At 31.8% G+C, this 14,843-nt stretch overlaps 1 protein-coding gene across 1 annotated transcript; it reads right to left on the bottom strand.

The window, feature by feature from the left end:
* Positions 1-715: 715 nt before the first annotated feature.
* LOC127079178 (uncharacterized) lies at positions 716-2,206 on the bottom strand. Its single transcript, XM_051019599.1, has 3 exons — positions 2,107-2,206; positions 904-1,882; positions 716-761 (listed from the first exon to the last, which is right to left on the bottom strand). The coding sequence occupies exons 1-3, from the start codon at positions 2,204-2,206 to the stop codon at positions 716-718; spliced, it is 1,125 nt and encodes a 374-aa protein (XP_050875556.1).
* Positions 2,207-14,843: the final 12,637 nt, after the last annotated feature.

Here is a 14,843-nt window from a genome sequence, read left to right as displayed (position 1 = left end):
TCATCTTGTACAAAACTCCATGAGTCTTGTTCTTCCTTTTTTTTTATACTCTAAAAATGGCAAACCCACATCATTTAGCTAATGAGTTTCCATCTTTTGATTTAGGTATCGAAGACAATAAAGTTCCTGAAACAATTCAAACTCCAACAAATGAAAGTGCAGAAAATATCACTCCAAAGAATGAAAGTGAAAATGCTCTAACTCCAACAAATGAAAACACCATTGTTGAATACTTAGATATGGATGAGTTTGATCTGAACAAATTACCAGCATTGAACTTTGGTGTCAAGAAAGAAGAGGTTAAAGATATGATAAAAATTTACTTAGATTATTTAAACTAGGTGTGTTCTTATTTGGATTTTTATGATGTTTAATGTTTCTTTGTTGTTTCTATTGCACTGTTAAAGAATTGTACTGCTATGTTTCTTTATGATTGTGATGTTTAATGTTTATTTTTCTAATCATCTTCTATTGGTTTTTTGGAGTAATGTCATTGTCTATTTTATTTTTTATTTGTTAAAAAATTCTAACGTGCAGTACCAGTGCCATCAGTAAGGAACTAACATGCATTCTTCATGAAACTAACTAGTAAGTCTAATGTAAACTAACTAGCATTCTTCATATTTTCTTCTTATTGTAATGTACGGTACCAATAATATGAAATAGGTAGTACAACACATAAACTAATAAGTCTAATGTAACTAACTAGCATTCTTCATATTTCCTTCTCCATGTAAATTCCATGATCTAGAACCAACCTCCTGAAAAATGAATAAATCAAATTTGACAAAAATTAGCGTACACTATTTTATTTAAAAATTTATAGAAAATACGATTATATAAACCAACAAGTTCGTACCTTAATTATCATTGTTTAAATATTGAAAAGTATTTTCAACTAACTCTCGGTCACATTTTAGTTGCGTAGGTAGTATGCCTCGATTAAGCAACACTTCTTTCTTCATATGGGGAATTCGGTAATTATTAGATCCTTTAATTTTCATGATTTCAATCATACAAGATTGAAGTGTGAGAAAAATTTTGTCAGATTGTTTGCTAGAAAAATTATCATATGAGTTTTGCACAACTTCAATGAGTTCATCAACTGATTTTGAAACTTCCTTTTGTTGTAATGATTGAATGGCATTGAAAAAACCCAGATCTAAAACATTTAAATCAGGAGAATTCGGTGGTTGACAAGATAAACGGATGTCAAATCCTCCTTCAGAAGCTGCTTTATGAAATTCTTCATCGTCAATAGAAACATGACACGGAGCATTATCTTGTTGTATATAAATTGTTTCCATTGCATGTTCTCTCGGCCATTTTTCTTTAATTGCAGGTAACACTTTATTGATTAGAAAATTTCGACTAACTTCTTTAGTGATAGAAGTAATCGGTTTAGTTTCAAGTGTACCCGAAGCTCTATTGATACTTGACCTTTTTGCTGCAACTTTTTGAACAAGAGGAAAGACGCCAATTTTTCCCGAAAATATCTCCTTATCACCGTCATCAAATCTAGGCCTAGCGACTGCTACTAAAAACATGACTTTTCCAATAAAATTTTTATTTTTGCATGTGCGATATGGCTCATCCTCATTTTCAAGAAGGTAGTAGTTAGCTGATTTTTTGGTCATGTAGAACCATTTTTCATCTATGTGGACGATATTATGCATAGACTTAAACTCCGGATCATGAGGAAGACTAGTTTCTTCAAGCATGGACAAGCAAAATCTAAGACGATCTTTCATATTGCTATCTTTCATTTGTGGCTTTAGAGCATTTGAATGCCGACGCAAAGTCCCATCCTTTACAAACTTAAACAATGCTGTTTTGCTAATGCCCAAGGCAAATGCGAGGCTCTGAAGAGTGCTACGTTTAGCTAACGAAATATCCCGCACTTTTTCAATATCTACCGCAACTCTTTTCCGATCAATAAAAAGTGCGGGATATTTCGTTAGCTAAACGTAGCACTCTTCAGAGCCTCGCATTTGCCTTGGGCATTAGCAAAACAGCATTGTTTAAGTTTGTAAAGGATGGGACTTTGCGTCGGCATTCAAATGCTCTAAAGCCACAAATGAAAGATAGCAATATGACAAGATAAACGGATGTCAAATCCTCCTTCAGAAGCTGCTTTACGAAATTCTTCATCGTCAATAGAAACATGACACGGAGCATTATCTTGTTGTATATAAATTGTTTCCATTGCATGTTCTCTCGGCCATTTTTCTTTAATGCGAGGCTCTAATCAAAAATGCGAGGCTCTAATCAATAAAGTGTTACCTGCAATTAAAGAAAAATGGCCGAGAGAACATGCAATGGAAACAATTTATATACAACAAGATAATGCTCCGTGTCATGTTTCTATTGACGATGAAGAATTTCGTAAAGCAGCTTCTGAAGGAGGATTTGACATCCGTTTATCTTGTCAACCACCGAATTCTCCTGATTTAAATGTTTTAGATCTGGGTTTTTTCAATGCCATTCAATCATTACAACAAAAGGAAGTTTCAAAATCAGTTGATGAACTCATTGAAGTTGTGCAAAACTCATATGATAATTTTTCTAGCAAACAATCTGACAAAATTTTTCTCACACTTCAATCTTGTATGATTGAAATCATGAAAATTAAAGGATCTAATAATTACCGAATTCCCCATATGAAGAAAGAAGTGTTGCTTAATCGAGGCATACTACCTACGCAACTAAAATGTGACCGAGAGTTAGTTGAAAATACTTTTCAATATTTAAACAATGATAATTAAGGTACGAACTTGTTGGTTTATATAATCGTATTTTCTATAAATTTTTAAATAAAATAGTGTACGCTAATTTTTGTCAAATTTGATTTATTCATTTTTCAGGAGGTTGGTTCTAGATCATGGAATTTACATGGAGAAGGAAATATGAAGAATGCTAGTTAGTTACATTAGACTTATTAGTTTATGTGTTGTACTACCTATTTCATATTATTGGTACTGTACATTACAATAAGAAGAAAATATGAAGAATGCTAGTTAGTTTACATTAGACTTACTAGTTAGTTTCATGAAGAATGCATGTTAGTTCCTTACTGATGGCACTGGTACTGCACGTTAGAATTTTTTAACAAATGAAAAATAAAATAGACAATGACATTACTCCAAAAAACCAATAGAAGATGATTAGAAAAATAAACATTAAACATCACAATCATAAAGAAACATAGCAGTACAATTCTTTAACAGTGCAATAGAAACAATAAAGAAACATTAAACATCATAAAAATCCAAATAAGAACACACCTAGTTTAAATAATCTAAGTAAATTTTTATCATATCTTTAACCTCTTCTTTCTTGACACCAAAGTTCAATGCTGGTAATTTGTTCAGATCAAACTCATCCATATCTAAGTATTCAACAATGGTGTTTTCATTTGTTGGAGTTAGAGCATTTTCACTTTCATTCTTTGGAGTGATATTTTCTGCACTTTCATTTGTTGGAGTTTGAATTGTTTCAGGAACTTTATTGTCTTCGATACCTAAATCAAAAGATGGAAACTCATTAGCTAAATGATGTGGGTTTGCCATTTTTAGAGTATAAAAAAAAAAGGAAGAACAAGACTCATGGAGTTTTGTACAAGATGATACTGCACCATTTATAATAGGATATGACTTTTCAAAAGCCAATGATAACAAATGCAACGTTTCAGAATAAATGCTCTTTTGGAAGTGTAAAAAGTGGAGTTATTATAGGAATAAACATGAATATTGAAAAATTAAATTTGAGGGTAAAATTGGAATGGTATATTTAATTGTAACCATTGTAATTAATTTTTGCTTATATTTGAGACTCCAATTTTTTTTTTTTTTTTGCTTACATATGAGACCGGAGGGAGTATAATCTTAAGAAATAGTAATATAATATCAATTCAAAATAAATAAGAATAATTGATTAATATTGCATTGAAAGTAAAATTGTGATATTTATTGTTTTTAATGTGCTAATATCACAATACAATGGATTTGTTAAGTAGGTAAGTTGTCCTTTGTAATATAATTTAGATGTAGATTTCACCTACACCAATGATTAACCCTTTCACATGCACTACTGTAATCATACTTTAGATATACAATCAACAATAATGTTATCTTATCCCATATGTCATAATTCATCTTTGAATGACATACTATTCACATAGTATCAAAATCAAGTTCAATTGTATAATTTGGAATCATAAATTTTAATTAATTTGATCATTTTTTGATTAACAAATTTATAATTCAAATATTTTCAAATTAAACGGTATATTTTTTCACTTCAAAATTAAATAATAAATTAAAGTTTATAATCGAAATTCAATGATAAACATTTATGAATTTGAAAAAAACATTTCATGACTAGGGGTGAGAATGTCAGGTCAACTAATAGGGGTTTACGGTCTAGCCTACACAGACCAAACTTTATTTTAAATAAAAAAAATCTAAATTTTTTTATAATCCTATTTAGTTAAATAGACTAGCCACGGGGCATAAAAAAGTCTTTTAAATATATCAGACCGACCTATTTTAATAAATATAAATAAATATATTATTTTTTATATTGTATTTTGTACTTTATATTACAATACAAAAATAAAGTTCACTTATCTTGAAGAACTTGTGAAAATAAATTTAAAAATTATCATAAGTTATTTTCATAAAAGTTCACCTAAATAGAACCGTCTTTAAGAGCGTGTAAGATGAGTTACCGCACATCGCCTAAATTTTTTCAAGGTTAAGCTATAGTTAAATCGGACCTCCTAAAATAGTTTTTAGGTTAAATCATGTTAAATAAGGTCTCTATTTGTTTTGCCCTTGTTAAATTGTGACTAATCTACACAGGGCCTCAAAAAACTTGAGACGATTTTACTCATAAATAAATAATCTCACAAAACTTATGCTATTATGTAAACTCAAATAAGTTAATGTAAACAAACATTTAGTCTCATTGTTCTTTTGATTTTCTAGTATGTTTAAACATCAGGCTTTGAGTTTCAAGGTAAACAGACATGCAAGCCTTCGAAAATGTCAGACTCAGGCCGAAAAATAAGTCTATAATAGTCCATAGGTCAGGCTTAGGCTTTGAGTTTTTTAGCAGGCCAAACTCAAGCTAGGCAAAGCTTACCTCAGTCCAGTCTATTCTCCCCCTTATTCGTGACCAATTCATGCACCGTTTAATGCTACATTACTTCGTGCATTTATTACAAAACTGATGCAATTGATCAATATGAGAACTACGGGTAAAAATAGGTTAGGCCGGGTTAGGATTTGTCAAGCTTAAGTCTGGCCTATGAAAAAAAAAACGAAGTCTAAGTTTGATCTGTAGTCTGTGATAGACTTATTTTTAAGTTCGAATTTGGCATTTTCGAAGACTTTGTTAGTCTGTTAGCCTACATAAAAGCCTATTTATTACAAACACATGTAAATAAGCAATTTAAATAATCTTTAAATAGACTAATAAACTAAAAAACCAATGAAACTAAAAGTTTGTTTGTATTGACTTATTTTAACTTACCTATTAACATATATTTTATGAGGCTATTTGTTTAAGAAAAGTTATGAAAACAACTTATGACATTGTTTATAATGTATTTTTATCTTATTTTCATAAATTCTCCCAAATAATCAAATTTTATTTATGTATTTTAATACAAAGTACAAAATATAATATAATGATAATAAAAAATTATTTATATTTATTTAAATAGTGCGTCTTAATAGATTTAAAAGACTTTTATATGACATGAGGCCTCATTCTTTTAACTATATAGACTTATAAAAAGATCTAGATTTTTTTTATTTAAAAAAAATATATATAATGGCTTGAGCCTATGTAAGTTAGGTCATAGATTTTTATTAAAAATATAATTTTGCACTGATAAAAAAAACTTTTGGCAAACACATTAATAAAATACTGATAAATATTTATTATATATAATTCTCAGAAATTGTTATAATACAAATAAAAATTACATATTGCATTATGAGAATTAAAATATTGTATTCATGTAAGTAACAATTGTGAAGTATCTTACTTTAACTTCTTTTCTATTTCAATTAAAAGGCGCCGGTACAGTACCCCTCGTTAACATTATTATGGTAATGGTGTGAAAACGTATATTATGTATATGCCGGGTATTATCCATTTTATGTACTATACATAAAAATAAATTATGATATTGATAAAATTTCATACCATTTCATAAAAAAAAAATATTATTAGAAATTCGTTAATTTTTTCTTCAAGAATTTCATTATAATTTGATGAATTCTAAACCAAATCTTAATAAACAAGAATCAATCTTTATGATTGATTCCTCATCGTGTTCTTCACTCTTCACTCGAGTAAATCAATCAACATTGATTGTAAGATTTCGTTGCACAATTGTAATGAAAAGAAGCAAAATTGAATTGGGACAGAAGAGAAAAATGAGGGTTTTCGAACAAAGGAAGAAAAAGATGAATTTCTGCAGAGTTTCTCTTTACTCTCAAACTTTGCAAACTACTCCCTCCGTCCCATAAAAAATGTCAAATTTGAACAATTCACGGTTCTTAAGAAAATGATTAGATGTATTGGTTTTGATGATAAAATTAATATAATTGACTAGAATACCCTTATTAATTATAGTTAAAAGATTGGTTGAATAAAGTGAAAGCTAATAAATAGGAGTATGATAGGAAAAATAATAATAAATGATGTATTGATATTGTAAAAGGACAATTATTTTGAGACAAAGAAAAAATGCAAATGAGACACTTTTTATGAGACAGGGGGAGTACAATTATTCACTATCAAGTTGTTCCAATCAATAATAGGTACCTCCTTATTTATAGATTTAGATTGCTTGCAACCCAAACAATCTCTTAACAAACTAACTAACTCAGCTAAAACACAAATAAAGTTAAGTCTAACAACTCTGTTGAGATACATTTCGACACCTAGGTGATTCGACATTTCCTTACTTCTTTTGAGCAACATGCTTCGATACAAGGAATTATAATTCAACACACCACCTAATTCATTATATCTAAGTTATCCATATTCATTATAGACCTTAAATTCTTGAACACTTCGACCTGCACTTCTTTCGCTATGATGTCTGCAATCTGATTCTCAATTTTGCAGTGTTCTAAGTTCAACTTCGTTTTTGCTACTTTCTCTTGAAGATAATGGAACCTCATTTCGATGTGCTTGCTTCGTCCATGCGCTATCGAGTTCTTCGCCAGATTGATAGTAGACATGTTATCGATCTTCATGGTAATCACTCCATGATTCTTCCCTGTATTCTCTTCGACCAAATTCACCATCCACATTGCTTGACATGCACAAAGATAAACATCTATGTATTCTGCTTCGCATGATGACAATGCTACTACTGATTCTTTTCTCGAACTTCAAGCAATTTTTGCACCACCTAGCATAAACACATAGCCAAATGTGGATTTTCTATCCTCAGCATCACTACACCAACTTGAGTCGGTGTATCTAACTAACTTGCATTATTTTCCTTCATCAGCTGTAGGAAATAAAATACCATAGTCAAGAGTTCCTTCCAAATACCTCAGTATCCTCTTCGTCGCTACTAGGTGTGGTACCTTTTGCTTTTGCATGAATCAACTCACCATACTTACACTGTATACTAGATCAGGCCTTGTGTGACAAAGCTAACAAAGTGATCCAATGAGTCTTTTGTACTGCGTTGAATTGATATCATCTTTATATGTGTCTTTTGACAGTTTCAATCTGGGCTCAACTAGAGTCGAAGTTGAGTTGCAATCTTGCATCTCAAACCTCTTGAGTATTTCGCTTGCATATCTTCTTTGGTGCATCCTCAAGCCTATACTACTCTTGTAGAATTCAATGCCAAGGAAATAGGAGAGATTTAACAAGTTTTACATTTCAAACTCCTCACTTAGGTCATGTTTGAAGTCTTCGGTCTCCTTCTTGCAACTTCCTGTTATCAACAGGTCATCGACATAGAGACATAGTATAATAAATTCAATATTTCTTCTTCTTACATATACTTCATAGTCAGTTGTACACTTCACAAATTCCTTCTCCTTTAGAAATCTATCTATCTTCTTATTCCAAGATTTTGGATCTTGCTTAAGTCCATACATGGCTTTATGCAGTATGTATGCCTTGCTTTCTTCGCCATGTTTCACAAACCCAGCTGGTTATGCAACATAAACTTCTTTATCTAAGGGGTCATTCAGGAAAGCACATTTCACATCCATTTGACATATGTACCAGTTGTTCATGTTTGCTAGACCAACAACCACCTTGATTGTTTCGATCCTAGCAACAGGTGCAAAAACTTAGTCGAAGTTGATTCCTTCCTTCTAAAGAAATCCTTTCGCCACAAGCCTTGCCTTGTGTCGAGTTACTTCACCTTTGGGATTCAACTTCACCTTGTATACCCAATTCATATTGATTTCCTTCTTGCCTTGAGGCAATTTAACAATTGACCAAGTGTTGTTGACTTCTATAGACTCCAGTTCCTCGTTCATTGTTTTCACCCACTTTGAATCCTCCAATGCCTCAGCTACATTGATTGGTTCGACATCTGCATAGAAAGCATATTGTACCATCTCACCTTCATCATCGACCACATCATCTGATGTAATCGCACATTCTTGCAACCTTGCAGACATGTGTCTTGTTCTTTGAGGTCTTCTTGTGTTTTCTTGACCTATGCCTTCTTCATGTTGAAATTCTCTTTCGACTTCACTTGATGATTCTTCGCATAAGATTCTCACTGAGTCTTTCTTGACATTTTTAGTGTAATCCCAATCCTTAAGCTCATCTATGATCACGTCCCTGCTGATCACTACTTTCTTATTCACTGGGTCAAACAACTTGTAACCTCCATTCAAATGATATCCTATTAGGATCATCTGACTCGACTTGTCATCAAGTTTTCTTCTCAAGTGATATAACACAAGTCTATGTGCTATAGATCCAAATACTTTTAGATGACTCAAGCTAGGCTTGACACCAGACCAACATTCTTCTGACATGATTCGTTCTAGACTTTTTTTTGTACATCTGTTTAAAATATATGGTGCAGTCGACACAGCTTCTCCCCATAATTCTTGGGGTAGATGCTTGTCTTTCAACATACTTCTCACCATATTCATGATGGTTCTCTTCCTTATTTCTGCAGTTCCATTCTACTGTGGAGTGTAGGGTGGCACCACCTCATTCACAATCCCTTCTTTCTCACATAATGTGTCAAAGTCTTTCAACACATATTCTCCACCACCATCAGTCCTCAAAATTTTGAGCTTCGACTACTTTGTCTTTTGACCATAGATTTAAACTTGGAAAATACCTCGATCACTTCATTTTTCTTCTTGATCAGGTAAGTCTACATTTTTTGACTGAAATCATCTATAAAAGTGACAACGTATCTATTACCTCCAATCGAATCCACCTGGATGGGACCACACACATCAAAGTATATAACTTCAAAGATTTCTTCGACTTGCTTCCTGCATCCTTGCTGAAGTTGTTCTTATGTTGCTCCTCCTACACACATTCCTCACACACTTCATTTGGAATGTTGATTTTTGGTATCCCTGAGACCATATTTCTTATTTTAAAATCTCTTATGTCTTTGAAATTGAGATGACCAAGTCTATAATGTCATATCCATTCATCCCTGTTAGTTGCAGTTGCAAGGCACTTGTGCTCCATCATATTAAGTTCAATCCTGGAAGGTCTATTCTGAGACATAGGTGCCTTTAATACTAACCTTCCACTTGAGTGAAGAACTCTCATCATCTTGTCTTTGATTGACACTTTATAGTTTTTTTCGACCAGCTGCCCTATGCTGAGCAAATTACTTTTCATGCCTGGTATGTAAAATACATTGGGAATTACTGACCTTTTTCCATCTTTCCTCATAATCAAAATATCATCAATACCTTCAGCTGCTAGAGTATTGTCATATGCAAATTTTACCATGTTCTTCATTGAGGGTTTCATGTTAATAAACCAATATTTCCTACCAGTCATGTCTGATGAGCATCCTGAGTCCAAATACCATTGGTCCTGGAATCTTTCTTCATCTCTTGTTGTAACCACTAGCAACATCTCTTTTTCTTCATGCTTTGCAAACTTTGCATCATTTTCTTGATTCTTGTGTTTCTCAAGACAATCACTATAGTAGTGACCATACTTCTAACAATTCAAACACTGAATGTGACTTTTGTCAGGTTTTTGACCACCACCTATTCCTCTACCTGTAACACCACCTCTTTAGTTGCTTTGGTATGAGGACTTTCTATGATTTGACCAACCTCCTTCTTACTTATTTTGACAGGTTGAATTGTTGTAGCCTCTTCTACCTTTATTGTCAAACCACTTCCCTTTGCCTTTCTTTTTTCTTGCTGATTGTGCATGCAAATCCACATCACTATTCAACTTGCCTCTAGCTCTTTTAGCCATCCTTTGTTCATAAGATTCAAGTGTCCCTTGAAGCTCTTCCTTTGTCAATGTTGAAAACTCTTTCGACTGTTCTATGGCTACTATGATGTGGTTGAACTTTGGAGCCAATGACCTCAAGATCTTTGCAACAACTGATCCTGATGTCAACACTTCTCCACATACCTTGATTTGATTCACAAGTTTTGTAAACCTAGTTAAAAAAAAATCAGTTATGCTTTTATTATCTTCCATCTGAAGCAATTCATACATTCTTTTGAGTTTGTAACCTCACTTCCTTCACCTTTTCTACGTCTCCAAATGATTTTTCCAGAATTTCCCATGCTTCTTTCGTTGATTCGACATCACTAAACTTTTTGAAATTGTCTGCATCAACGTATTGATGGATCATAAAGAGAGATTTATAATCTTCTTCAATTCTTTGTGTGCAGTCTTTTCTTCATCCGTCACATTTGCTGCAAGCGGAATCACCCCCTCCTTCACAAGATCCCAAAGATCTTGATAGCAAAAGAAAACTTTTATTTACTTGCATCAATTCTCATAATTCTAATTCTTCAGAATTGGGAGACTCGTCGAAAAATGCCTATTCAGATGATTCATCACCATCATGTTTTGCTTCCCACGAACCGCTCAGCCTGTGCTCTAGATACCAGATATTGGAAATTCACTAATTTCCTTTTTAAAAATTTCACCACAACTTGATGAATTCCGAACCAAATCGTAATGAACAAGAATCAACCTTTATGATTGATTACTCCTATTGTCCTTCACAAGAGTGATCAACCAATCTCGATTGCAAGATTTCGATGCGCAATTAATAATGAAAAGAAGCAAATTTGAATTGGGAAAGAAAGATTATATTGGATTACTTTTAGAAATGTTAAGGCATTTTAATATATTTAAATACGGTAACAATAATGTAGCGTGGATAGAGAAAAGAAGAAGGATATGTGCCTTATGTATATTGTTTAGTTTAGTATATCATTGATACTTATATATATATATATATATATATATATATATATATATATATATATATATATATATATATATATATATATATATATATATATATATATATATATATATATATATATATATATATATATATATATATATATATATATATATATATATATATATATATATATATATATATATATATATATATATATATATATATATATATATATATATATATATATATATATATATACTAACTAATAAGATACCGTGCTCCCGCACGAATAAATTTATTTGACATAGCATAAGATATATTTAAATAATTGGGAAATAAACAATGATTAAACTCATTGTATTAAATAATTTTACTTCAAAGAAAAAAGATATCGTGAGATAGAAAAGGAAAAATAAAATAAAAATTTAAACATTAGAAAATAAGAAAAATAATCTTAGTTCTTAATCAACTATTATTCAAGTATAATCAAAGTCTCATCAACAACTAACTTTTATATCCTATACAAGATTGTTCATTCTTCTTCAAAAATATTGAATGGATTTAAGTAAAATATGGAAATAGTGGAAATAATTGTTGCTTGTGCATGACAAATTTTCTCAAACAAAAATGATTTTCTTGGAGCGTTTGAAAAATAAAGAGCTTCCTTACCTAGTATCTACTTACTTAGTATCAAGCCTAATCAAATATGTCAACCATGCCACCTTTGTATTTGCAAGTTAGAATTAGTATTTGAACCTGAATCAAACAAACCCAGAAACATAAATATTTGTTTCATTTATTACATAAATATTTGCCATAACCGAAAAAACAATCTATGGAAACAATTTTCACACAAAGTACAGACAGGTTGACTCACTGTTTTCCCATCTCTAGTGAGAACATGGACATTTTCACCACTAAATTTAGTAACTTCACCACCAATCCATGCTTGTGTTAGATCTTTAACCCAGACATGAGAACCAACAATAATGTTCATTGGTGCAGACTGCAAAAACATATTCAGCATTCAAAGGAAACATGTGAGTTCACATAAACACAACAGATATTCCAAAGAGTCAATCACATCTTCTCAAGAAATGCATTAATTTTAAAAATTAACATTTTTAGATTGGTATATAACAAAATTTATCATCTGCTAAAATTTATAAAATTTCTCATTGGAATATAAGTTAGTTTTCTACCGTAAGTAATTGTAGCTACTAAAGCCATATGTGTAATGTAATCGAGATGTTAATGAAAAATATATGAAATAAATGCAACACACATATGCTTCTGGCCATAAATTGGCATTATTAACCCCAAAAGATTTAGTTCAAGGAGTATGCATCACTTATCTAATATCTCATATACCCTTAAGTGTTCAATTGATTATCGATTGAGATAAACTGAACTCCTACATGCTCTAAGTGTTGTCAATTGGTATCAATAGAGTAATCGGTGAACTTAAAGAGACAAATCCTTATTAAAAGAGGTGAACCATTATTGATAACTACAAGAAAGAATGTTTTAGTAATATTAATAATTGGTTAATTGGTACCCATAGACCAAATATCAATTGAGATATTTTCTATCAGTATTTAATAGTATATATATATATATATATATATATATATATATATATATATATATATATATATATATATATATATATATATATATATATATATATATATATATAGTATGTATTTATGTGAATAAGAAGAAAGAAAGTAGATAAGAGATAAGAATAAGAAAGAGAGATATTAAAATAGAAGGAAAAAGAAAGAAAAGAGGGGAAGAGAGGAAGAGAATAAGAGAAAGAGGAAGAGAAGAACTTGGAAGGGGAAGAAGAAAAGCCATGGAGATTTTCCATCATCACCACCGTGTCAACTTCTTTATCATCTTCATCACAAACTTTATCTCAATGTCATCATCTTCTTCTTGAGCAATGTGAGTTCCATATATAGAATTAATTTTGGAAGGGGGGATTTCATGACTTGAGAGTTAGGGTTTGTGTGATTCCAGTTCTTACTTTTATGTTGTTATTGTTGGTTGATTCTTTATGATATTGTTCTATCTTATTGTTATTATTGTCTCCTTTGATAACATATGTGTTGTTCTTGAATGATACCTCATAATTCATTGTGTTGGTGTTGATTATTGAATTATGACCTTGATCTTGGTAGTTATTGATGTTAATCATGTGTACTTATGTTAGTGTGTGTGTTGGTATGAATTAGAATGGTTAATTATGGAGTTTGATGTGGTTAGAAGATGAAATTTTGAAGAAATAACAGAGAGCAATCGATTACACTGCTGTAATACCCCAAAATTTACCCTTCATTTTTCCTGGAAGCATACGCTTTACACCTCATGCATGCATTCATTTTTAGGTCATTTAGCATTTGCATTTCATCATGGCAATCAGAATCGTATCCAAGAAGCTTGAACATCATCCAGGACACTTTGTGGGCTCTATTTAGATGTTCAGTCAACACAAGGGAAAGACTTGAGTTACTTCCAACAGGGGTCTATTCGTCAGTCAAAACGTTAATTTTGAAGGAGCAAAGGTTTGTTCATGAGCTGTCATGCTCGCTAGGCGAAGCCCACGTGTTTTGAAAAAAAAACGAAAAAAAATATAAAAAATAAAAATAAAAATAAATAAATAAATAAAAGAAAAAATCTTGGACTTGGACCTCTCTCATTTGAGCCCACAGGTCCACAAAAATTAGGTTATAAATTCAGAGTTTCAGTGAAACAAAAGGCATTCTATTCCTATTACCCTGACTGGAAAAAGATAGTGAGAGAAGAGCTAACAGAGTTCAGAGCAGCCTCCAAACCCTGAAGGGAACTCAACTGCACAGAATCACCTCTGCCTCACATAAACCCTAAAGATTGTTTTGTAAACCTCACGGGTGCAACTCAATTTCAATCAAGCTCTCCAATCAGGTTTGCCTTATTCCCATAATTTTATGCTCTTAATTTGAATCATCTGAGTGTATGAGGTATTATGGGTGAATTTGATACCCTTTTGATGCATGTGTTTGACCAGAGATTTAGGCCTCCTACCCTTGGTTGCTTTTTGTGAGCTTTTTGTGAATTGAAAGGGTATGATTCATGTGGTTACATTTTGATTTGGGGGCAACTCTTGATTACCCTATTTTGTTTCTCTAACCTGTTTGTTGAGTTTTTGTGAGGGCTCACATGACTTTTGCAGGGATAACTTGCGTGGTTTTCCACTTTATTTGTGGGATACCACCTGGAGGTTTCATTCCGATTACCTGTACTGAGTCACTTTCTTTGATGGTGTTAGCTTGGAAGGATCCCTGGGTTTCCCATTCCTCTAATTGATGTTACCTCGGATCTTCATCCGCGTGGTACTTTTACATTTTTCCCGCATTTTACCGCTTTCCTA

Source organism: Lathyrus oleraceus, chromosome 5 (assembly GCF_024323335.1).
Source record: "Lathyrus oleraceus cultivar Zhongwan6 chromosome 5, CAAS_Psat_ZW6_1.0, whole genome shotgun sequence".
Lineage (NCBI taxonomy): Eukaryota > Viridiplantae > Streptophyta > Magnoliopsida > Fabales > Fabaceae > Lathyrus > Lathyrus oleraceus.
This window is presented reverse-complemented; position numbering and strand designations above follow the sequence as displayed.

What these genes read in the sequence shown, in the direction of transcription:
- LOC127079178 (XM_051019599.1), bottom strand. Translation starts at nt 2,206, where the DNA reads ATGGAAACAATTTATATACAACAAGATAATGCTCCGTGTCATGTTTCT. An exon ending in TGAAGGAGGATTTGACATCC is followed by an intron (nt 1,883 to 2,106) that starts GTTTATCTTGTC and finishes ATATTTCGTTAG; the next exon opens with CTAAACGTAGCACTCTTCAG. An exon ending in CAACTAAAATGTGACCGAGA is followed by an intron (nt 762 to 903) that starts GTTAGTTGAAAA and finishes TTCATTTTTCAG; the next exon opens with GAGGTTGGTTCTAGATCATG.